The sequence below is a fragment of the Triticum urartu genome, chromosome 1A, assembly GCF_056163025.1.
Source record: "Triticum urartu cultivar PI428250 chromosome 1A, HENAU_Tu73, whole genome shotgun sequence".
Taxonomy (NCBI): domain Eukaryota; kingdom Viridiplantae; phylum Streptophyta; class Magnoliopsida; order Poales; family Poaceae; genus Triticum; species Triticum urartu.
Window position 1 is genome coordinate 558,671,483 of NC_141873.1, and position 24,133 is coordinate 558,695,615.

General features: G+C 44.9%; 2 protein-coding genes across 9 annotated transcripts; both read right to left on the bottom strand.

Annotated features, from left to right (window-relative positions):
* Positions 1-5,899: 5,899 nt before the first annotated feature.
* LOC147992710 (uncharacterized) lies at positions 5,900-7,691 on the bottom strand. Its single transcript, XM_087539114.1, has 2 exons — positions 6,224-7,691; positions 5,900-6,067 (listed from the first exon to the last, which is right to left on the bottom strand). The coding sequence occupies exons 1-2, from the start codon at positions 6,383-6,385 to the stop codon at positions 5,900-5,902; spliced, it is 330 nt and encodes a 109-aa protein (XP_087395240.1). The 5' UTR covers positions 6,386-7,691.
* A 3,385-nt stretch (positions 7,692-11,076) lies between these two features.
* On the bottom strand, positions 11,077-23,639 carry LOC125526667 (uncharacterized). Of its 8 annotated transcripts, none has more exons than XM_087531443.1 (6): positions 22,744-23,639; positions 22,572-22,656; positions 21,541-21,621; positions 21,358-21,462; positions 21,093-21,197; positions 13,331-13,449 (listed from the first exon to the last, which is right to left on the bottom strand). In XM_087531443.1, exons 1-5 carry the CDS (start codon positions 22,815-22,817, stop codon positions 21,126-21,128), a joined length of 417 nt encoding a protein of 138 aa, XP_087387569.1. In that variant the 5' UTR covers positions 22,818-23,639; the 3' UTR covers positions 13,331-13,449; positions 21,093-21,125. The 8 variants fall into 7 exon arrangements, with proteins under 8 accessions (XP_087387550.1, XP_087387554.1, XP_087387569.1 ...); XM_087531441.1 differs by lacking the exon at positions 13,331-13,449 and adding an exon at positions 13,456-13,641; XM_087531431.1 differs by lacking the exon at positions 13,331-13,449 and adding an exon at positions 13,456-13,680 and having other exon boundaries at positions 22,744-23,638.
* Positions 23,640-24,133: the final 494 nt, after the last annotated feature.

Here is a 24,133-nt window from a genome sequence, read left to right on the forward strand (position 1 = left end):
GATGTGATCCCGTTAATCAAATAACAACTCTTTGTCCATGGTTAGGAAACATAACCATCTTTGATTAACGAGCTAGTCAAGTAGAGGCATACTAGTGACACTCTGTTTGTCTATGTATTCACACATGTATTATGTTTCCGGTTAATACAATTCTAGCATAAATAATAAACATTTATCATGAAATAAGGAAATAAATAATAACTTTATTATTGCCTCTAGGGCATATTTCCTTCATATATGCTCACTGACAGAACTATTCTCCTCCATCTTTCAGCTATAGAATTTATTGGAGACTTCATATCTCTCAATCCGGGCATTCTGCTGGAATATTAACTTCAACTCCTGGAACATCTCATATGCCCCATGATGTTCAAAATGTCGTTGAAGTCCTGGTTCTAAGCTGTAAAGCATGGCACATTGAACTATCGAGTAGTCATCAGCTTTGCTCTGCCAGACGTTCTTAACGTCGTTAGTTGCATCAGCAGCAGGCCTGGCACCCAGCGGTGCTTCCAGGACGTAACTCTTCTGTGCAGCAATGAGGACAATCCTCAAGTTACGGACCCAGTCCGTGTAATTGCTACCATCATCTTTCAACTTTGCTTTCTCAAGGAACGCATTAAAATTCAACGGAACAACAGCACAGGCCATCTATCTACAATCAACATAAACAAGCAAGATACTATCAGGGACTAAGTTCATGATAAATTTAAGTTCAATTAATCATATTACTTAAGAACTCCCACTTAGATAGACATCCCTCTAATCATCTAAGTGATCACGTGATCCAAATCAACTAAACCATAACCGATCATCACGTGAAATGGAGTAGTTTTCAATGGTGAACATCACTATGTTGATCATATCTACTATATGATTCACGCTCACCTTTCGGTCTCAGTGTTCCGAGGCCATATCTGCATATGCTAGGCTCGTCAAGTTTAACCTGAGTATTCTGCGTGTGCAAAACTGTCTTGCACCCATTGTAGATGGACGTAGAGCTTATCACACCCGATCATCACGTGGTGTCTGGGCACGACGAACTTTGGCAACGGTGCATACTCAGGGAGAACACTTTTATCTTGAAATTTAGTGAGAGATCATCTTATAATGCTACCGTCAATCAAAGCAAGATAAGATGCATAAAAGATAAACATCACATGCAATCAATATAAGTGATATTATATGGCCATCATCATCTTGTGCTTTTGATCTCCATCTCCGAAGCACCGTCATGATCACCATCGTCACCGGCGTGACACCTTGATCTCCATCATAGCATCGTTGTCGTCTTGCCAATCTTATGCTTCTACGACTATCACTACCGCTTAGTGATAAAGTAAAGCATTACAGGGCGATTGCATTGCATACAATAAAGCGACAACCATATGGCTCCTGCCAGTTGCCGATAACTCGGTTACAAAACATGATCATCTCATACAATAAAATTTAGCATCATGCCTTGACCATATCACATCACAACATGCCCTGCAAAAACAAGTTAGACGTCCTCTACTTTGTTTGTTGCAAGTTTTACGTGGCTACTACGGGCTTAAGCAAGAACCAATCTTATGTTGGGGAACGTAGTAATTTCAAAAAATTTCCTACGCACATGCAAGATCATGGTGATGCATAGCAACGAGAGGGGAGAGTGTGATCTACGTACCCTTGTAGATCGACAACGGAAGCGTTAGGTTGATGTAGTCGTACGTCTTCACGGCCCGACCGATCAAGCACCGAAACTACGGCACCTCCGAGTTCTAGCACACGTTCAGCTCGATGACGATCCCCGGACTCCGATCCAGCAAAGTGTCGGGGAAGAGTTCCGTCAGCACGACGGCGTGGTGACGATCTTGATGTACTAATGTCGCAGGGCTTCGCCTAAGCACTGCTACAATATTATCGAGGACTATGGTGGAAGGGGGCACCGCACACGGCTAAGAATATGATCACGTGGATCAACTTGTGTCTCTAGGGGGTGCCCCTGCCTCCGCATATAAAGGCTCAAAGGGGGGGGCGGCCGGCCAAGAGGAGGCGCGCCAGGAGGAGTCCTACTCCCTCCGGGAGTAGGACTCCCCCCCTTTCCTAGTTGGAATAGGATTCGTGGAGGGGGGAAAGAGGAGAGAGAGGAGGAAGGGGGGCGGCCTCCTCTCCTTGTCCTATTCGGACCAAGGGGGGGAGAGGCGCGCGGCCCATCTCTGGCCACCTCTCCTCTCTTCCACTAAGGCCCACTAAGGCCCATATACCTCCCGGGGGGGTTCCGGTAACCTCCCGGTACTCCGGTAAAATCCCGATTTCACCCGGAACACTTCCGATATCCAAACATAGGCTTCCAATATATCAATCTTTATGTCTCAACCATTTCGAGACTCCTCGTCATGTCCGTGATCACATCCGGGACTCCGAACAACCTTCGGTACATCAAAACGCATAAACTCATAATATAACTGTCATCGAAACCTTAAGCGTGCGGACCCTACGGGTTCGAGAACAATGTAGACATGACCGAGACACGTCTCCGGTCAATAACCAATAGCGGAACCTGGATGCTCATATTGGTTCCTACATATTCTACGAAGATCTTTATCGGTCAGACCGCATAACAACATACGTTGTTCCCTTTGTCATCGGTATGTTACTTGCCCGAGATTCGATCGTCGGTATCTCAATACCTAGTTCAATCTCGTTACTGGCAAGTCTCTTTACTCGTTCCGTAATACATCATCTCGCAACTAACTCATTAGTTGCAATGCTTGCAAGGCTTATGTGATGTGCATTACCGAGAGGGCCCAGAGATACCTCTCCGACGATCGGAGTGACAAATCCCAATCTCGAAATACGCCAACCCAACATGTACCTTTGGAGACACCTGTAGAGCACCTTTATAATCACCCAGTTACGTTGTGACGTTTGGTAGCACACAAAGTGTTCCTCCGGCACACGGGAGTTGCATAATCTTATAGTCATAGGAACATGTATAAGTCATGAAGAAATCAATAGCAACATACTATACGATCGGGTGCTAAGCTAATGAAATGGGTCAAGTCAATCAGATCATTCATCTAATGATGTGATCCCATTAATCAAATAACAACTCTTTGTCTATGGTTAGGAAACATAACCATCTTTGATTAATGAGCTAGTCAAGTAGAGGCATACTAGTGACACTCTGTTTGTCTATGTATTCACACATGTATTATGTTCCCGGTTAATACAATTCTAGCATGAATAATAAACATTTATCATGATAAGGAAATTAATAATAACTTTATTATTGCCTCTAGGGCATATTTCCTTCATCTTACCTACGCATCAAAACCACAACGATAGTTTGTCAAGTTGGTGCTGTTTTAACCTTCGCAAGGACCGGGCGTAGCCACACTCGGTTCAACTAAAGTTGGAGAAACTGACACCCGCCAGCCACCTGTGTGCAAAGCACGGCGGTAGAACCAGTCTCGCGTAAGCGTACGCGTAATGTCGGTCCGGACCGCTTCATCCAACAATACCGCCGAACCAAAGTATGACATGCTGGTAAGCAGTATGACTTATATCGCCCACAACTCACTTGTGTTCTACTCGTGCATATAACATCAAACCATAAAACTAGGCTCGAATGCCACTGTTGGGGAACGTAGTAATTTCAAAAAAATTCCTACGCACACGCAAGATCATGGTGATGCATAGCAACGAGAGGGGAGAGTGTTATCTACGTACCCTCATAGACCGAAGTGGAAGCGTTGACGCAACGTAGAGGAAGTAGTCGTACGTCTTCCCTGTCTAACCGATCCAAGCACCGTTACTCCGGCACCTCCGAGTTCTTGGCACACGTTCAGCTCGATGACGCTCCCCGGGCTCCGATCCAGCAAAGCTTCGGGGAGGAGTTCCATCAGCACGACGGCGTGGTGACGATCTTGATGTTCAACCGTCGCAGGGCTTCGCCTAAGCACCGCTACAATATGACCGAGGTGTAATATCGTGGAGGGGGGCACCGCACACGGCTAAGGAACGATCACGAAGATCAACTTATGTGTTCTAGGGTGCCCCCCTGCCCCCGTATATAAAGGAGCAAGGGGGAGGCCGGCCGGCCCTATGGGGCGCGCCAAAGGGAGGGGGGAGTCCTCCTAGTGGGAGTAGGACTCCCCTTTCCTAGTCCAACTAGGAAGAGAGAGGGGGAAGGAAAGAGAGGGAGAGGGAGAGGGAAAGAGGGGCCGCGCCCCCCTCCCTAGTCCAATTCGGACTCCCCATGGGGGGCGCGCCACCTCCTGGGCTGCTGCCCTCTCTCTCCCCTCAGGCCCACTAAGGCCCAATACTTCCCCGGGGAGTTCCGGTAACCCCTCCGGCACTCCGGTTTTCTCCGAAATCACCTGGAACACTTCCGGTGTCCGAATATAGTCGTCCAATATATCGATCTTTATGTCTCGACCATTTCGAGACTCCTCGTCATGTCTGTGATCACATCCGGGACTCCGAACAACCTTCGGTACATCAAAATACATAAACTCATAATGAAACTGTCATCGTAACATTAAGCGTGCGGACCCTATGGTTCGAGAACAATGTAGACATGAACGAGACACATTTTCGGTCAATAACCAATAGCGGAACCTGGATGCTCATATTGGTTCCTACATATTCTACGAAGATCTTTATCGGTCAGACCGCATAACAACATACGTTGTTCCCTTTGTCATCGGTATGTTACTTGCCCGAGATTCGATCGTCGGTATCTCAATACCTAGTTCAATCTCGTTACCGGCAAGTCTCTTTACTCGTTCCGTAATACATCATCTCACAACTAACTCATTAATTGCAATGCTTGCAAGGCTTATGTGATGTGCATTACCGAGAGGGCCCAGAGATACCTCTCCGACAATCGAAGTGACAAATCCTATTCTCGAAATACGCCAACCCAACATGTACCTTTGGAGACACCTGTAGAGCACCTTTATAATCACCCAGTTACGTTGTGACGTTTGGTAGCACACAAAGTGTTCCTCCGGCACACGGGAGTTGCATAATCTCATAGTCATAGGAACATGTATAAGTCATGAAGAAAGCAATAGCAACATACTAAACGATCGGGTGCTAAGCTAATGGAATGGGTCACGTCAATCAGATCATTCAACTAATGATGTGATCCCGTTAATCAAATAACAACTCTTTGTTCATGGTTAGGAAACATAACCATTTTTTATTAACGAGCTAGTCAAGTAGAGGCATACTAGTGACACTCTGTTTGTCTATGTATTCACACATGTATTATGTTTCCGGTTAATACAATTCTAGCATGAATAATAAACATTTATCATGATATAAGGAAATAAATAATAACTTTATTATTGCCTCTAGGGCATATTTCCTTCAAATTTCACCGCATCTGGATATGCAAGTTTCTCCGAGATCACCTTCCCCACCGCCTGCACCTCTCCCCTATTCCCCTTCTCCTTGGCTGAGATCTTAATTCTGACCCCCTTCCTCTCCTCCTCTGACAGCTTCAGGCCCTTCATCAATCCGGCAACCCCCTCCATCGCTTCTACCATCCACACCCCTCCCGCCTGCATCTAGGGTTAGGGTGTCTTACGACCGCGCGCCCCCAGGAAACGCACAGAAGGGTTTTGGTGGAGAGAACAGTATGAGGATTGCTTGACGGCTGGAACGAGAGACCCCCAGGGCGAGGGCAAATCACGAGATCGGGACCAGATCGGAGTCCACGGGATCTGGGGACACGAACCCTAGGCCCTGGATGTAACACAGGGTACACATCTACTCCCTCCGTTCCAAAATAGATGACCGAACTTTATAAGTTAGTACAAAGTTGGGTCATCTATTTTGAAACGGAGGGAGTATTGAGTTCAGCCAGCGGAAAGACCAAGGGCCTGTTTGGTTCACGAGAACCCCCTCATCAGTTTAAAACAGAAACAAACAGGCCTCCTTCTTCCAGCATGTCCCAACGGCCGGCGACGTGGGATTCCGCCGCCGTGCTGATGATTCCGGCGCTCGCAGCCCACCTGCGACCACCCAACGTTGCCCAGCTGTGACACAGCTCCACCTCACAGCCGCCCAACCGCAACTAGCACCTTTCCCCGATTCCGCCGCCCACCTCCGCAACCAGAGAGAGAGAGGCGAGCTGGTCCCTAATTCGGTCCACCCGCCACACAGCTCGACGGAGGCGAGTTTTCCGTCGAGCTAATCCACCCTCCGCTCACCTGCGCCCAGATTCCGACACCCACATGTGCCTCGATTCCGTCCGCGGCCACGGAGGCAAGCTGGTCCCGATTCCGCCGCTCACCCCTGGCCGCGCCCACAGAGGCAAGCTACTAATCCACGCCCAGCGCCTCCTCTGCACGACCAGGCGCCACTCCTCCTCCATGCCACCGTGTGTGAGCATCTATGCGCCGCGCGCTGGAGCTCGTCACGTAGCTCCTTCGGTGACCAAAAACGGGCGGCGCCGCCACCCAAGTGTCGCCCACGCGGGCGCGTGCACGCTCGCAGGTGGAGCTTGTGCTCGTGCTACGCTGTTGTTCTTTGTGCTGCTGCTGATCATCTCTTAAGAAGAAGGTACAGTGTAATCTCTGATCTGTAGCGGCTGCTGTTCTTTGTGCTGCTGCTGATCATCTCTGAAGAAGAAGGTACAGTGTAATCTCTGATCTGTAGCGCTGCTGTTGATGCTTGCTGTAATATCTTCCTGCTGCTGTTGTTGCAATCATAAGGAGTAGATCATCCAGTGTAAACTACTGTAAATTGATAGTTCTTGATATAAAAAAAATTGTATAAGAGGCCAGAAAATTTGTAAGCTTCTCTGAATTTGTGCAAAAAAGTTAGCAATAGATGGACACAATTTGTACTCTAATATCAAATGTGAAACTGGAGTATTATCATACCACAATCATACACCAACATCATAAAATTGGAGTACAGTCAACGAGGAATCATATCATCAAAATTTATCACGCATAAATTCAGCGAGGAATCATATCATCAAACTGAAAATTACTCCTGAAGTACACCAACGTCCAATTTTCTCAGTTTTACAAACTGCAAATTACTCCTGGAGTCTAAATCCTGTTTTTCAAACTATCAGTTTTACAAATTATGGAAGTCATCGATTTGAATTGAACTGACCACATTCAGGCTTCAGCATCCAAATTATGGAAGACATCTAAGGCAGAAGTGGGGAAAACAACAAAGCCTAATCTGTCTAGGAGTAACAAATTCAGTCTGAACTTTTAACTCTTTATTAAAAATGCCCAACTGTCTAGCTAGGAGTAACAAATTCAGTGATACTGCATTGTACTTGCAAACACTTAATTCTGTTCAGAAATGTTTCTGACCTTGTAAACATGCTGCCAAGGTAACATCACAATGTAGGTGCAAAATGGTGATAAAAAGAAAAAGGAAAAAACAATGGTTATTCAACAAATAGCATTCTCTTTTTAACACCAATTTGGTTATTCAACAAATAACATCCTGTTCTGTTTTTAACACCAATTTGGTTATTCAACTCCATGGTTTACAACAAAACAATGAGCAGAGGAGGCAAAATCAGAAAATCCCACATGGAGGCATCTATGTTGTCTTACATGGGCTTGATGACCAGGACATTGCTGGTTGACATGCTGTCATGCTCGAATGCACACCACGGGCTTGATGACCAGGAAGGACATTGACGGTTGACATGCTCCGGAATGGGAGAAGGTTAGCAAACTGGTGCCAGGCTTTCCTTAGGACCCTTGTACGTCTGGATACAAGAAGGCTTTTAACCTATTGTTAATTAAATTCTCTGTTCTGAATGTGAATGTTTCTCTTTTCATATACTGCACAACCCATTGCCTCTAGGAAAACATTGCATCACTGCTTAATTTCATTCCTTCTTTTCTTTCTTATTGAGAGACAGAGAGAGAACGGCATGGCATGGCATGGGCGGCAAGTGACCAAAAAAACAAACTATAAATAACAGTACGCCGAGGTTATAACAGCACCTCAAACCTACAGTATATTTGAAGCTACATGGAACCATTTGTAGAAAAATCCTCCAACAGTCAACAGGACAATCAACTTTGGATATAAATGAGGAGCCCCGAGCCTGAGGGATAAGATGGCTTCATCTTGAGCAGTATCCACATACATGGACATTATCTGCAGTGCCAGAAAAACTCTATTTGTTTCTGCAGCTCAGCTCAGGTGACCTTGACCCCTGATTAGCAGAACTGACCCTATGACTTAGGGCCGGCCCTATCTTTCCTACTCCTTCCGTTCCTAAATATAAGTCGTTGGGGGAACGCAACTACCAAGCATTGATTGATTGATAGGGACAACGCAACTACCAAGAAACACATGTTGTGGTCGACCAGCTAGTTATATAACAGGGCACAAGTTGCCTATCTAGTTATAGGAACCACCGACACTAAAAAGCAACTGCATTTCAACACCAATTTCACGTACGTATACATATGAACACACCAACTTGGGAGATTGTTGAAACTATATTCCATCGGATGACAAGCTATTTATTACACCAACCATTACAGTTCCGTTTGAAGACCTTGCAGGAAAAAAAAATGGTTACTGCGATAAAGGAGAGGTATGCATAAACTCGTGTTAACACTATAATAGTGGATTTATTAGTGACCTTTCAATGTCACCGTGGGTCGCCAAATGTGAACTCATTTTGGCCTTGCGCATTAATCACTAAAAATGGCAGTGATTTTGCTGGAACACAAACTTATTCAGCAACCTTCATATGCTGAGCAATTTTTAGGAGGAGGCTGTCCACGGTTGCATCCTTCAGCCTTCAGGTGTGGAGATTTCAGTTCTTGGACTGGTCTACACTTCCAGCAAAATCTGTGAATAATCTGTCAACCCCCACCGTATTTATCCAGGAATAGTACTCGGCATGGGGATCCTGATGAAAGTCGACGCGCAAAAACTGCTTCACATTCCTGTATGTATAAGGGTGTACCTGCAGTTTAATATATGCGTTCAGGTACAAACTACCAGCCATGAAATTGTAGTTGACATGTAGTAGGGTAACAATTTGGTCCACTGGGATCATCTATAGCGGTCTTATAACAAACTAATGATAGTTAAATCTGAGCTTACGAAAATATATTGCAGTGGTTAGTTTGTTAGAACTTTAAATGAGAGCATTGACCAAGGAGGACACAGCTGAGAGTTCCTGATGCAGATGTCGGCAGTCATAGCATGTGTTTTCTTCCAATGAATTCAGTTAACAACTAGTGGTCAGATCCTAATGAGATAAAAGATACTATAACCATGACATTTCATTGCTTCTTCTGGTGATTCATATATTCAGAGTAACAAAAGGCACTTGAACAGAAAAAATGCTGATGATGGTCTGAACTTACGTCCTAACATGAATTACTTTATGAGCATGCATATAAATATTAGCTTTGGATAATTGTAAGGAATACAAATAAATATCAAACCTGGAGATTATGAGGATGCGCTATTGCAACAAGATAAGTTGGTCCAGCAAATAGGTTTTTGCAACTGGAACAATAGTATCTTTCCATGGCAACATAGTTACTAATATATGCAAGGTAGTCATCTGAAGTGATTTACCAGTATGACTGCAAGCAAAAAATAACATAAGTAATATCTATACAATCAGATGCTTCTGTTGAGGTTGCAAAAGACACTGGAAGTACATACTGCTCACTTTTCGTCCATACAATTGACACTGATGTCGTATAAACTAAATTTTACATTTTACAGTATCTCAAAGATCTATACCTGGTATGTGTCTTGTGTTCTCGCTGTGAAAGCATCAATCAGAAAGATCTTCGGAGAGTCTGTCAATTTTGATACATGTATAAGGGAAGAGGAAGTAGATGATTGTATAAACAATGGCTGTTTTTTCATACATGTATTGACCTCTGTATCCCTACTTTAGTAAGGTATCCTAAATTTGTCCTCAAACTTTTATCCATCGGCACATTTTACCAGTCAAGAGTAGAATACCAGCTCATTGCTTGAAGCACTTCAGAAATTGGAAATTTCGTCTAAAATTGTACTGAATAAATTCAAAGTTTTTTGCATTGTACGGCTCATCAAAGTTAAGGTTAAGTACTTAAATATACCAGCTGCAGCATTGTTCTCTCCACCCATATCAAAAGATCTTTGGAAAAGCTAAGCCATTCCCTACAATAACCATCTTCATAGCAAATTTCCGTACACCTCCTAAGCACATTTCTTGCCGGAAAAGACTTGATTAGAGAATTGTGAGAATCCTGCTTAAGAGTACCGTAGTGCTTATTGAGAACAAGGGGACTTACATGCTTGTTGATAAGAACTGGATCTTTTATCTCTGGATACATTCCAACGGTTCTGCTTGCATCTAACGAATTCTTCAAATGTGATGATTGAAAATTTGCCTGCATATCCAGAAAATAGATGATTCCTGAGTCACAAATATGCCTTCAGATTAGTTCATGTATTTTGTTAGTTTAAATATAGGTGAGGTGCAAAAACCTATATATGAGAGCAGTCTAGTTTGAAAAATGAACAATTCAAAAGAAGTATACAATCCTATGGCCAATAATCTCATGAAAATTAGACTCAAGATCTCCGAAATCATAAGCCTCTGTAAAGGTTAAGATCTGGAATTATTTTGCAGACACTAAATCAAATAACCAAATAAAAGGAGCGGCGGTACATTCCTAATTTTCTTCAATCAGTTCAGTTATAAGGCCTATTTATATCATATATCATTATATTTAGCTGTATATCCACAGGGCGCTTGGTCATATATAAGCTGCAAGTACCAACCTGCAATTTAGTTGGGCTTGCATAGACTTTAGTATATATATAGTTCAAATCAATTAACACAAGAATTAAGTGTTAAGCTCCACAGACTGAAATATTTTCCATTTCTTCAAATACTCCATGTGCAAAATGGCATTACATGTGTCACTGGGGCGAACCATGAATGTCTTAACACTTGCAACATCTGCAAACTGTAACATTGAAACATTTATCTTTCAGCAATTAGTAAAGATTTTAATTAGTGAGTCTTGCTCATGAAATTCAAGACCGGAAGGTAAATAAGGCAAAAAAGAATTGATTAAAATAACAATATACTCCCAGACTGTTCAAACTTTTCTGGTTCGGTTTTCACAAAGGCCGAGGAATTGTTGTTAAGATACAATCCCTGGACAGAGAATCTTGGCCACAAATGCTATCATTGGTTTCTACAAATTGTACTCTTTCATTTTCAACAGTCACTGCCTTGATAACTTGGTCGTGGTCGACTCCCTGTCGAGCAAATTGTAACTTGATTCTCAACAAGTTTCTATCCCTCCCTGTCAATTTGATTTCTACTCCCAGACATTAACACAAACAAGTACGTAGATGCGCAGTGTAAACAAACAGGTGCGAGTAGAAATTTTTTTGTACAACCATACCATACTTGAGAAGGCACATTAAAAAGGGGAGAATGATAGCACTGCTCGGAAGAATCGGAAGGGGAAAAGAGCTTCTTCTTCACACACGGAAAGATAGCACTGCTCGCCGAGGCGATTTGCTCGACGTGCAATGAGGCTTGGCGCCCGGCACTGCCGTCAATTCAAAGCAGATGCGCGCCCTGGAGCCCTGACCCTGACAGAGCCGCCTCTCCGTGCTCTCGCCCTAGTCCCGTCCCCTTGTTGTGTCAGCCCACGACGACGGCGGCCTGATTTCTGCCGCCGGCACGTCAGGGCCACGGCTACCGTACGCCGCATCTGGTGGCTCCTGCGTCACCACACCAAGCGAGGGTGGCCGGCATGGCACCACCGCCACCGGTACTCTCATCTCAAGATCCAAGTGCTCTTAAAAGTCCGATTCAACCAAACATGTTGTCTGTCCTTGCAGTTTGGTTTGGCAGCTAAACGAGGAGAGGAGCAGAGCAGAGAGTCATCAGTCAACAAAACAAGAAGAAGATGAACTGCCCGAGTCAACCAGTAAGAGCACTTGCTTGGATCCATGCCATGCACCCTGCATCTGCATGCCAAGACAAGGTGCAGTCCTCCTCTTGTTCACAGAGGTATCATTTTGCGCCTGCTCGGATAATTTCCTCAGTGCTCATCATGTCAATTGTCAAAGCAGCAGTTTCCCTACAGATACGCACCAGCACATCATTTGATCATTTGAAACAAAAAGTGTGAATGCTTGCATTGCAGAGTGCTAGCTAATTTTGCTCTCTTCTCTACTTGCTCCAGATGCATCAGTGCCTGCCTCTGCCATCCTGAATACTACTTGCTGGTTGCAGATCCTGACTGAGGTCGTTGGATGAAAAGAATCGCTCTCATTAACAGGCGCCGTATCATACAAGCAGCCAACGGTATGTAGGTGGGAAGTTAGCACCGGGTCAAAAGGCGCTCTAGTGTAGGTGGATCAGTTCCAGTTGCAATCCTCCATACTCTCTCAACTTCAAGGGCCAGACAATTTTACAGTTGCAACATGACAACACAGCACACGCTGAAATGATGCTGAAATAAACCTTCATATTCAACACATTTGTTCTCAAAGAGGATTTCTGTTAGCAATCACAAAAACATACCACAACAAAGCTCTGGAAATGCAAACAGTGACAACACTATAGCAGGCTCACAAAGATATGGTTACAGCCAAGATGCAGCAAATGTACCACCAGGATTCAGCCAAAGGCACCAAACAAGAAACATCCAAAGATCTACAGCCATGACTTATCAACAATTCAGCAGACCAAACCCAAGACTCAGCCAAAAGTTGCAAACCAGTAACCACCTGAAGACTTCTCTACTTCCCTCCAGACCCTGCCGCCGCATCATCCTCAGCCTTCTTGGCCGCTGCCGCAGCCGCCTCCTCGGCCTCCTCCTTGGCTGCCGCCGCGGCCGCCTCCTCCTCCTCCTTGGCCGCTGCCGCCGCCTCCTCCTCCTCCTTCTTGGCCGCTGCCGCCGCCTCCTCCTCGGCCGCCGCCTTCTTCTTCTTATAGAACTTCAGTGCTGATTCCAACCCATGCACCCTGTAGCAGTTGAGCACCTTGTGGTATTCCCACGGGGGGATCTTGCTCTCGATCAAGGTCATGCCGAACAGTACAAATAGATAGGAGCCAGCTACATAGGGTACCATGACACAGGCTTTATCCAAGCACCATATCACATTCTCGTGAAGAAACTTGTGGACAAGCCCACAAAACCAAGCCTGCACAAACATAAGAGATCAACAGTCCACACATTATTCACAAACTTATCACCCTTTCTTAATTTAAGATACTAATGATCAATGAAACAAGAACCAAACCTGAATGAAGTCCTCATTGACATTTGGCTTGGGCTTGGTCTGACCTTTGATCAGTGAGAGCTCCCGGATCAGAAGATCAATTCCCTCACCCACATAAATACTGAACTTGCTGTGAATACCTTCAACACCCTCACTGATTCCTTCTTTCAATGCGAGCTTGAGGAGGTAAGGCCCCTATAAATTTGTGAAAGAATTATTTGATCGAAGTGTCTTATTCCATTAATGATCACACATTTATACAAGGGGAACCGACGCTTATAAGAAGATGCGCCTGTTCGAGGGGATGCGAGGAGCGGATGCGACGGTTGCCTGGAGAGGTTCCCGCACGAACGAGGCGGCGGTTGCCTCCAGAGGATCCCGTGCATGCTGTTATTTACAACAAGGATTATCTCTAATAATTAAATCCTAACACTCCCCCTAATCCTTGCTTGTCCTTGTGACTGATCATCCTTTGGAATCATCTCCTCCAAAAACCCTGTAGGAAAAAATTGAGGAGAAATATACAATATGCCATGAAAAACTCCTTCTAAAACCCAATGGGAAAATAAGGAGAAAACGACATATATCGTCCATGCTTGCATTGATATTGCCTCATTAAAAACCTTACATGAGAAACCATTTGGAAAAACTCATAAAGGAAAAGAGTGCAATATTAATGATCTTATGATCTTATCAGATTATATCTTAGGAGATTTCTCCCCCTGAATTTTGCAAGTCTCGAAGTCGTCGCATACCAATTCCAGTTACATATTTATGAAACATAGAACTTGGTAAGGACTTAGTAAACAGATCAGCGAGATTGTCGTATGACTTCGTTTGCAAAATACTTATCTCCCCCTTTTCTTGCTGATCATGGGGATAAAATAATTTAGGAGAAATATGCTTCGTAACATTGCTCTTAATATAACCTGTTTGCATTTGTGCAATACAAGCAGCATTATCTTCATAGATAATGGTGGGTGATTTTAACGAACCAATCCCACTTGAACTTTGGACAAAGTTCATCATTCTGCGAAGCCATACACATTCTCGTGTTGCTTCGAACAAAGCAATTATCTCAGAATGATTGGTGGACGTTGCCACTAAGGTTTGCTTTGTTGACTTCCAAGAGAAGGCTGTACCTCCATGTAAGAAGACAAAACCAGTCTGCGATTTGGCATCATGGGGATCTGACAAGTATCCAGCATCGCTATACCCCACCATGGTTCTCTCTTGATTTTTCTGATAGAATAAACCAAGATCTTTGGTGCCCTGAAGATATCTGAAAATATTCTTCACACCAACCCATGCCGTTTTGTTGGTGATGCGCTGTATCTAGCTAGTAAATTAACTGCAAATGCTATGTCAGGCCTGGTGCAGTTCGCTAGATACATTAGTGCTCCAATAGCACTGAGGTAAGGAAACTCAGGTCCTAATACCTCTTCATCATCACCCTTAGGTCTGAATGGGTCTTTATCTCTTTCAAGAGATCTGACGACCATAGGTGTTTTTGACGGGTATGCTTTATCCATATTGAACTTTTCCAATATATTTTGGATATAAGCAGACTGATGAACAAGTATTCCTGAAGAAAAATGTTCAAGTTGCAAACCAAGACAAAATTTGGTTTTACCCAAATCTTTCATCTCGAATTCCGTCTTCAAATGATTACACGCCTCATGTATTTCTCGTGTAGTCCCAATGATGTTCAAGTCATCAACATACACGGAAATTATGCAAAATCCATCAGTGGATTTCTTGATAAACACACATGGGCAATCATTGTTGTTTGAGTAACCCTTCTTCAGAAGGAGTTCACTTAGTCGGTTATACCACATTCTGCCCGACTGTCTCAAGCCGTATAACGACTTCAGTAGCTTTACGCAATACATGTTGCGATTAGCTTTTGGATCCGGAATCTTCAGTCCCTCAGGAACTTTCATATAGATATCCGTCTTAAGTGACCCATATAAGTATGCAGTCACCACATCCATCAATTGGATATACAAATTCATTTGCACTGCCAATGATATCAAGTATCGGTACGTGATTCCATTCATCACAGGAGAATATGTTTCATCATAATCGATGCCGGGTCTCTGTGTAAACCCTTGTGCTACAAGCCTCGCTTTATATCTCACCACCTCATTGTTTTCGTTCCTTTTACGAACAAAAACCCATTTGCCCCCACGGGAAAAACATTAGGAGGAGTAGGTATTGCTGCAGTAAAAACCCCTCTCTTGGCAAGCGAGCGCAATTCGTCCTCTATTGCAACCTTCCAATTGGACCAGTCTGAGCGTTTCATACACTCTGCCATGGACTTAGGTTCATGATCCAATGCCAGGTCATCTGCAATCTTTGAGGCGAAAAATATGTCGACAATTGTAGTCTTTCTATTGAATGATTCTCCTGATTCAACATAGTTGATGGAAATCTCATCAATACCTTCTGACTCATCGTGATTTCCCACAACAATCGAGTCAAGGTGTACCGATGTCCCAGCACCAATATTTGTGTGCACAGTTGTGCTGGGTTCTGGATGCATAAAATCCTTCAGGTGTCTTTCAACACTAGGTTGAATATCAACTCGCGGTTGACTTGCATTTACTATTTGAGGGATCCTCATTTCCCGCGGACGCTTCTGAGAAGCATTGTCCTTTTTGTCCAGTTTTCTCCCCCTCTTGGGCGGTTGAGTGGTCTTATGAGATATCTCAACTCTCTCTGGAACATTCATAGCAGGAACATGGGATTTAGTGACACCTTTATAATCAGTAAATGCATCTGGCAGATTATTTGCAATATTTTGCATATTAATAATCTTCTGAACTTCCAGTTCAGATTCATTTGTACGTGGATCTAAGGACTGAATGCCTTTGACATTCCAATCTATTTCCCGGCATTCTTTGTGGTTCTTTTCTCCCCCTAATGCCAGAAAATTGTCCTCATCGAAGATACAATCAGCGTACCGGACTGTAAATAGATCCCCTGTTAGAGGTTCCAGGTACTTTATAATCGACGGAGAATTGTACCCCACATAGATCCCCATTTTTCTATGTGGACCCATCGATGTACGCTGAGGTGGTGATATCGGTACGTACACAACGCAACCGAATCTTCAAAGATGGGAAATACTTGGTTGATTTCCACGTACTAACTGCAACGGGGAGGCCGTATGATATGCAGTTGGTCGAATTTGTATCAACTCTGCGGCATGCAATACCGCATGTCCCCAACAAGATGTTGGAAGATTACAGTTCTGTAGGAGTGGTCTTGCTATCAACTTGATCTTCTTGATAAGTGATTCCGCAAGACCATTTTGTGTGTGTACATATGGTACAGAATGCTCCACAGTTATGCCCAAAGCTAGGCAGTAATCATTGAATGCTCGTGAACTAAATTCAGCAGCATTATCCATTTTGATGGATTTTATCCTGTGTTCAGGATGATTTGCCCTCAGTTTAATGATTTGAGCGATCAACTTTGCAAAAGCATGGTTCCTTGTTGATAATAGACACACATTGGACCATCTTGTTGATGCATCAATGAGCACCATAAAATATCTAAATGGTCCCGATAACGGTTGAATTGGACCACATATATCTCCTTGAATGCGTTCAAGAAAATTAAGTGGTTCATTCTTGATCTTCAGATATGAAGGTCTTGTGATTAATTTCCCAGTTGCACATGCAGTGCATACGAAATCTGAGGATTTGGGGAAATTAGCAACCGTTATGTTGTGTCCAGTTGAACCATCAATAATTTTTCTGATCATCCCCACACCAGGATGACCCAGGCGATCATGCCATATCTTGAACTTGTCAAGATTCTGAAAAATTATTTTGTATGCCAAATGTTGCTCTGGCTTGATGTATGTGTAATATAGTCCAGAAGATAGAGCAGGCAGTCTCTCAAGGGTTTCCTTGTCGGATCCCTTCTGTTGAGTTATGAGTAGGCTTTCAACCGCATTGTCTTCATGAGTTTCAATGTGGTAGCCATTCATGCGGATATCCTTAAAACTCAACAGGGTACGAGTCGAATCCGGATACAATAAAGCCTCCTGGATTTCAAGTTTTGTACCATTCGGGAGTGTAAATGTGGCTTGACCAGAACCAACAATTACTGTGTCATGACCACCAATTGTCATAACACTTCCCTTACTCTTTTTGAGACTTCGGAAGTATTTAACTTCTCGTAGAATTGTGTTAGAGGCACCACTGTCCACTAAACAAATTTCCTCCTCCATTGGATTGTTTCTCGAAGTTTTCTATAGAGTAAAAGAATAAAATTCATTATTTATTCAATCTCATATAGAAATAACACATACATTACACACTATGTATGTCTGCTACATATTATAATACATTATGTTTAAGGACATAATTATTACAATACCATATGTCCGAGGACATAATTATTTTACAACACACAATATAACTAAGGACATATCACAATATTTATGACATTATTTGAAGATCAAAGCATATCTCCATATATGTCATTAGTAGAAGTGAAATCCACCATGTCTTCAACAGTAAGTGGTGGTCCTTCCTTTTGCTGAGCCTGATCTTGGTTCTCCATGTTGTCATGAACTTCGTTCTGATGAACGCCTTGAGAACTTTCAATTATTGGACCAGTGAAGTGAGCTTCGTACTGGTTCCCTTGAGCCTTCTTGCTCTTGCCAATTGATTGCTGATACAGCGTCACCAAATGCTTAGAAGTTGTACACTTCCTTGCATGATGAGTAGTACAACCACATCTGTAGCAAGCTTGAGAGCTGCTACCCTTATCATTTTTCTTAAAATGATTCTTGCCCTTTTGTACTCCATTACTATTCTGATTCTCATTGCGTCTCCACTTTCCTTTAAACTTCCTATGGTTCCTTTTGGGACCACGAGACTTCTGAGTATTCTGAGAATTGAAATGTGCTTCAGGCAGCGGCAGTGTTCCCGTTGGACGGGACATATTATTCTTATCGAGAATTTCACTGTGCTTTTCTGCCTGAAGAAGTGCATATATCAACTCAGAATGCTTCTTGTATTTCTGCTGACGATGTTGTTCAGCAAGAATCCTCATATTAGGATGGAAAGTAGAAAGTGTCTTTTCAATGAGATCCGCATCGGAAACTGCACTATTGCAGAATCTCAACTTTGAGTTGATTTGATGCACGGCAGAATTGTATGCTGCAACGGACTTAAAATGGACTTAAAATCCTGGAAACGGATAAGTGCCCATTCTCTTTGCGCTTCAGGCAACATCACCGACCTTTGTTGATCATAACGCTCCTTTAAGGAGTTCCACAATGATAGAAGACTTTCTTCCATCATGTACTCTTCTTTCAGAGCAGGATCAAGGTGGTGTCGAATGAAGTGCAAAGAAGCATACTTTGCCGTATCTGCGATAGCAGGAGCACCTTGAGTAGGTGTGGTTATAGTGCTGATCAGATTCCTGGCCGCCAAGTTGATCTTGACATCCATGGCCCAGGTTAAATAGTTTCTGCCATCAATGGCAAGCTCAGCAAATTCCTTCTTGGATATGTCAGCCATATCCTGCATGAAAATATCATGCGCATTAATTTACACTTATGTAAATTAATTGTGTGTAAAATAAAATGCTTGAATCAAATTTAAAGGTCTAGGAAAAGCCTAAACGACCCAAAATATGACTTTCTACAAAAGATAATCACCATAAAATGGCGTAGATCTTTGTTTTGTAGAACACATAGAGGTAGTCACCACGAAGTGGCATAGACACTCGTATGGCAATTTTCATGCCATAATGTGTGCTTTCATTTTTGCTTTGAGGTAATCATTACTAAGTAGCGTAGGCCTTATTCTTATGGTATTTTGTACAACCTTGTGTTACTTAAAACACTTTGAAGATAATCACCGGATGGTGTAGACCTCACAGTTGTGAACAAAGCTATATGTATTGCCATAAGTGCAATCCATAAGATATGCGCAAAAATTGAAAGTAGTCATATAATTTTCAAGCACAATCAACATGTAGCAATTAAAGATTGCATCCATAAACATGTTGACATTACATAGTACTATGTTAGAAAATACTAACAAACACATATGTACAAAAACTGAAAAAGCTAGAAGCTAATCAGAAAAGAAAACGAAAAAAATGGCAATAGGCCAAAACAGAACAGCCTACTACCGTGGCAAAGCCACCTTCTTTCCGTTCTTTTATTCTTTTTTTTTCTCTCTGCTGCTCGTACAGCATGGATTAGTGGCTAGTGTGCTGGCTGTCCAACAGCCATACACACGCACGAGTGGATAAGGGGAGGCGACGGGATACTTCGTTCCCATCGACAAATCGTCCCCAATCCAACTCGAGCGGTGGCTGTCTGCACTACTACCACCAATCTCCACCCTCGGCGACTGCCTCACCGGCGCGAGGTCGACGGCCCCGGCGCAGCATCTTCCTCCTCTGAAGAAGATCCACCAGGAAGCTGCGTCCCGGGTGCGACGCCGTTGGAGTCGCCGTTGGCCAGTCCAAGAACCACCGCGCGGCTGCGTTGCAGCTCGGCCCGCGGCACTATGTGCCCGCAGCGGGGCGCCGATGGGCCAGTGGAGCTGCTCGCCCAGTTGTCGAAGACGTCCCCGAGCGCAGCAGCCCGCGCGGGGAGGCGCAGCCCGAGGCTAGCGCTCGACGAAGAAACCCCAGCGCCGGCCACCTCGTGCTCCGGCGTCGGAGATGGAAGACGCGGGGAGTCCGGCTGCGCGGGCTCCGCGGGCGGCACAGGTTCGGCCTCCTCCTGGACCTCGTAATCTTGTGGCGGGTTTGGCTGCAGGACCATCCATGGCCCCCAACCATGCACCGGGCACGGACGCGGTGGTGGGGGAGCCGCAAGTTCTGGCTCAACGTCAACGTCCACTGCGTCGTCCGCGGGCTCCAGTACCTCGTCCGCGTACAGGTTTGGAGCGGCCGGTCCGGCAAGAATCCAGGCCGGGAGCGGCGCCGCCGCCGGCATGGCCGGTTCGGGCGGAGCATTAGAAGGCCCAGCACCATCGCGACCTCGGACGCCATGTCCAAGACGTGGTCCATGGCAACGGAAACCGTTCCGGCGGCCTCCGAACCGGCGCAGATCACGGGCGGAGCATTAGAAGGCCCAGTACCTCGTCCGCGTACAGGTTTGGAGCGGCCGGTCCGGCAAGAATCCAGGCCGGGAGCGGCGCCGCCGCCGGCATGGCCGGTTCGGGCGGAGCATTAGAAGGCCCAGCACCATCGCGACCTCGGACGCCATGTCCAAGACGTGGTCCACGGCGACGGAAACCGTTCCGGCGGCCTCCGAACCGGCGCAGATCACGGGCGTGGCGGTTGTGGCGGCGAAGTCCACCAACACCATGGCGACGGCGACGGCCCTGTCGGCGTCTACCGCCGCTGCGAACAAGGTGCAGGAAGGACAGGAGACCACGAGGCATCCTCTCACCTTTTCCTTTCTTCCCTTCTGGCTCTCTTTCCCGGCGACTGTCACCGGCGTGATTTGCCTATGCGTGCTCTGGGCAGAGACAAGTGCTGATAACGTGTGGAAGAATTATTTGATCGAAGTGTCTTATTCCATTGATGATCACATATTTATACAAGGGGAACCGACGCTTATAAGAAGATGCGCCTGTTCGAGGGGATACGAGCGGATGTGACGATTGCCTGGAGAGGTTCCCGCACGAACGAGGCGGCGGTTGCAATAACAAAATTGAAAGAGTGATTTCGTTAGCAATAACACAAACAAACAATAACTGCAAAATGATATTAAAAAACAACGCAGCATGCAATATCAATGCAAATAGGGCTATCTGGCAAAAACAGAAATTATGTGAATTGGTCCTAACCATCATCTCCCCCTTCAGAGGCGCAGTGTAGAGCTAATCAGCAAACTTATTTAGGCCCTGCAACACTGCTTCCTCGATGGCCAGCTTCACCACAGGATCCACATGCTATAAAAATGTGAATTAGATTACATACACTTCAAAGCAGATATTGCATCATTAATTGTGCTGTCACACAAAGTTCAATCACGAACAGCATGCATATCATTTACAAATGGAGCAACAATGTATGCACACCCAAGTAACACAGGGACAAATTAATACTAACATGTTCAGCATAGTCGATGAAAACACTGTGATCTTTCAGAGAATCCTTCACCGCAGCATTGACACCTGACTTGATAATAGACAGCTTGAGAATAATATTGTCATCCTGTACCAAGCAAGGTGGTGAGTATACAAAATAAAAAACACACTGTTACTTGCAATTGTTGGTTAAAATTCCACATACATTTTTTAAGTGGCCAAGAGCTTCCTTCAGTCCCTTAGACACAGCAGCCTTGATGTTGTCCCTGACGAGTGAATCAGGATCCTATGAAAATAGTACAGTTTGGAAATTTAGACCAACGAAACATGATAGGCAGACAACTGCATGAACAAGCAAACAGGAGACTGTATCGAGCAACAAGCACACAACTGCATGAGATTAGAGGAACAAGCAAACAACTTCATGAGAATGTATTTTCAAACAAACAAATTGGCGGAACTCGGATCTAACTGACAGAATTTTGCAGTAGCTTAGAAGTTGTGCCAAACAAACAGATATATCACTTACTCGAATAGGACATTGAACCAATCATTTGAAAAGTTTAGACCAAGCAGTTAGCAACTATAGACCAACCAGTTTGCGAACTTGAAACATACTACTTGATAGAATAGGAACAAATGCTATGAGGAACAAGTACCAATGTAAGCAAACATTTTGCAAATGCAAACAAAGCCACATGAGTAAGACAGAATAACAATTGTATATCTAGGCGAAGGCTATGGAGAGTAAGTGAGTATCAATGTGACGGAATTATGTACTGTTACAGACATTCCAAATTATAATCATGCAAAGCTGACTTAAGGTTTATCCATTTGGGCACAATCATGCAATCTCTATAAATAGCTTAACATGCAAAGTAAAAACTGGATCAACATGGCAGTTTAATCAAAAACAATTATGCAAGTTACAATCACATATCATCACCATAAAGAGCATGATCTTTTGGGCTCATTAGAGAGTAAAAAAGTACAGTTAAGTTCTGCCACAGAAAAACGTTTCACTGCTGACGATTAGGATGCCAGATTAATCCACTTCTAACTTGTCCACAGAACAGATATATAAAACAAATCTCGCACTAGTACAGATCCCCAAATCGATGTCCTACATTACAGGCAGCAGATTTGACAAGAAAGTACAAAGACAAAGGTCGGTTCGTGGGCGATTTACAAGTCTGCGATCTGGACAGGACAAGAAAGGAGCAGAGAGGGAAATACCCTGCCGGTGGAGAAAAGTCGACCAATCCTTGAAGCAGCAGGGCCGTACTCCGCGCAGCTCTTGGGTGGCAGAGCTTCCCCAGCCCTGGAAATGGAAACCACAACGGTTAACCCGGTAGATCTGATGGTGGTGATGAACAAACAAGCAACCTGAGGGGGTCACAGGGCTCACCTGGTGAGAAGAGGCTGCAGACGGACAGATCTGACCGCCTTGAACGCGTACCCGGTGCTTGCCCGGAGCGCCATCGACACGAACAGCAGGAAACGCTCGTGGCTCTGGCTCCCCTCTCTTCGCCGCCGCCGCCGCCTCCTCTTGAGGATTAGGGTTTCGGAGATAGAGAGGGAGCACGTATAAATAGAGGTAAGCCAAGAGGCCGCATTCGCCTCTGCCAGGCCAGGCGAGCGGAAAGGCCCAGGTAGCCCACAAAAATTAGGGAGAGACGGCCATCATAGGCCAAGCCCAAAAACAGATCCACATTGGCCCGACAATGTTAAGGAGAGAAGCCCAACAATGACCATTCGGAAGGAAAAAAATTTGTTGGAGCGTTGAGCTGTAAAACATTGCAAAAAGGACCTTGGAAATCATGTAAACTCGTCAGGCACTCGAACCCAGCAATTTGTCTGCTAGTACAAGAGCAGATCGGGTTATTGGAAAAGAAATCTTCAAGCCAAAAGAAATTGAAACACAGTTGTTGAACAACAACAGATGAAGGGCGAAAAGAGTCGAAGAAGAGATCCAGCTTGCGTGACTTTGATCCTAAAAAAAGTCTAAATAACGGATCTGTTATTTGTAGATCGAGCGCCGCACCAAGATCCAACGTTGCCACAAAGCACGCCGACGTCTTCCATGGACATGGATCCTTGAAGATGAGGCTTTGCCGTCTTGTCGATGAGGAACCACGGATGGTATAATTCCACATACCACAGCGCCATGGAACCAGCCTAGCACGTTCGCGTAGAACATGAAGGCCAGATGCATGGCACTGGGATGCGTGGACCTGGCGAGAGGTTGAAGAAGAAGAAGAAGAAGCAAGATGGGGGGGGCGACGGCGCTAGGTTAGGAGGGAGGGAGGGAGGGCCGAAGGGCGGGACGGGAGGCTGAGGGGCTGCTTATATATGCTGGACGCGCCGGGTCAGTAGGAGCTCACTGAAGTACGTGGCACGGGAAGGACACCTGGGGCAGGCGCGGGACCCGTCTGCCATACACCCACGCCCGTCACACGTGGACCCTGCGGAGAGCCTCGACCCGAAAAGTCGTGACGCCAACGGATCCAACGATCTGACACTGTCTCCTCCATCTCCACCGTCGGTGGAGAAGCCCCCGCGATCACACGGCCCACAGTGCCCCGCAGGAAACACACGATCCGCGTACTCTCCCCTGATTGGCCTGGAGTTGCGTCCACCGGTTTTTTTTTTCTTCTTCTCAGGGATGGGCGCGCTGCGGTTTGTTGAGGCGTCACGTCAAAACGACCGAGTCACACGCGCTTGTTTCCTGGAGTAGTACAAGTATACGTGACATGATAGTGCCCGATTCATATATGCCACAAATAAGCGGTGCATCA

Coding starts and splice junctions, on each gene's coding strand:
- LOC147992710 (XM_087539114.1), bottom strand. CDS start 6,385: ATGCTCACACACGGTGGCATGGAGGAGGAGTGGCGCCTGGTCGTGCAG. Junction 6,068..6,223: donor CGGAATCGAGGCACATGTGG/GTGTCGGAATCT, acceptor GAAAGGTGCTAG/TTGCGGTTGGGCGGCTGTGA.
- LOC125526667 (XM_087531417.1), bottom strand. CDS start 17,497: ATGGAGGAGGAAATTTGTTTAGTGGACAGTGGTGCCTCTAACACAATT.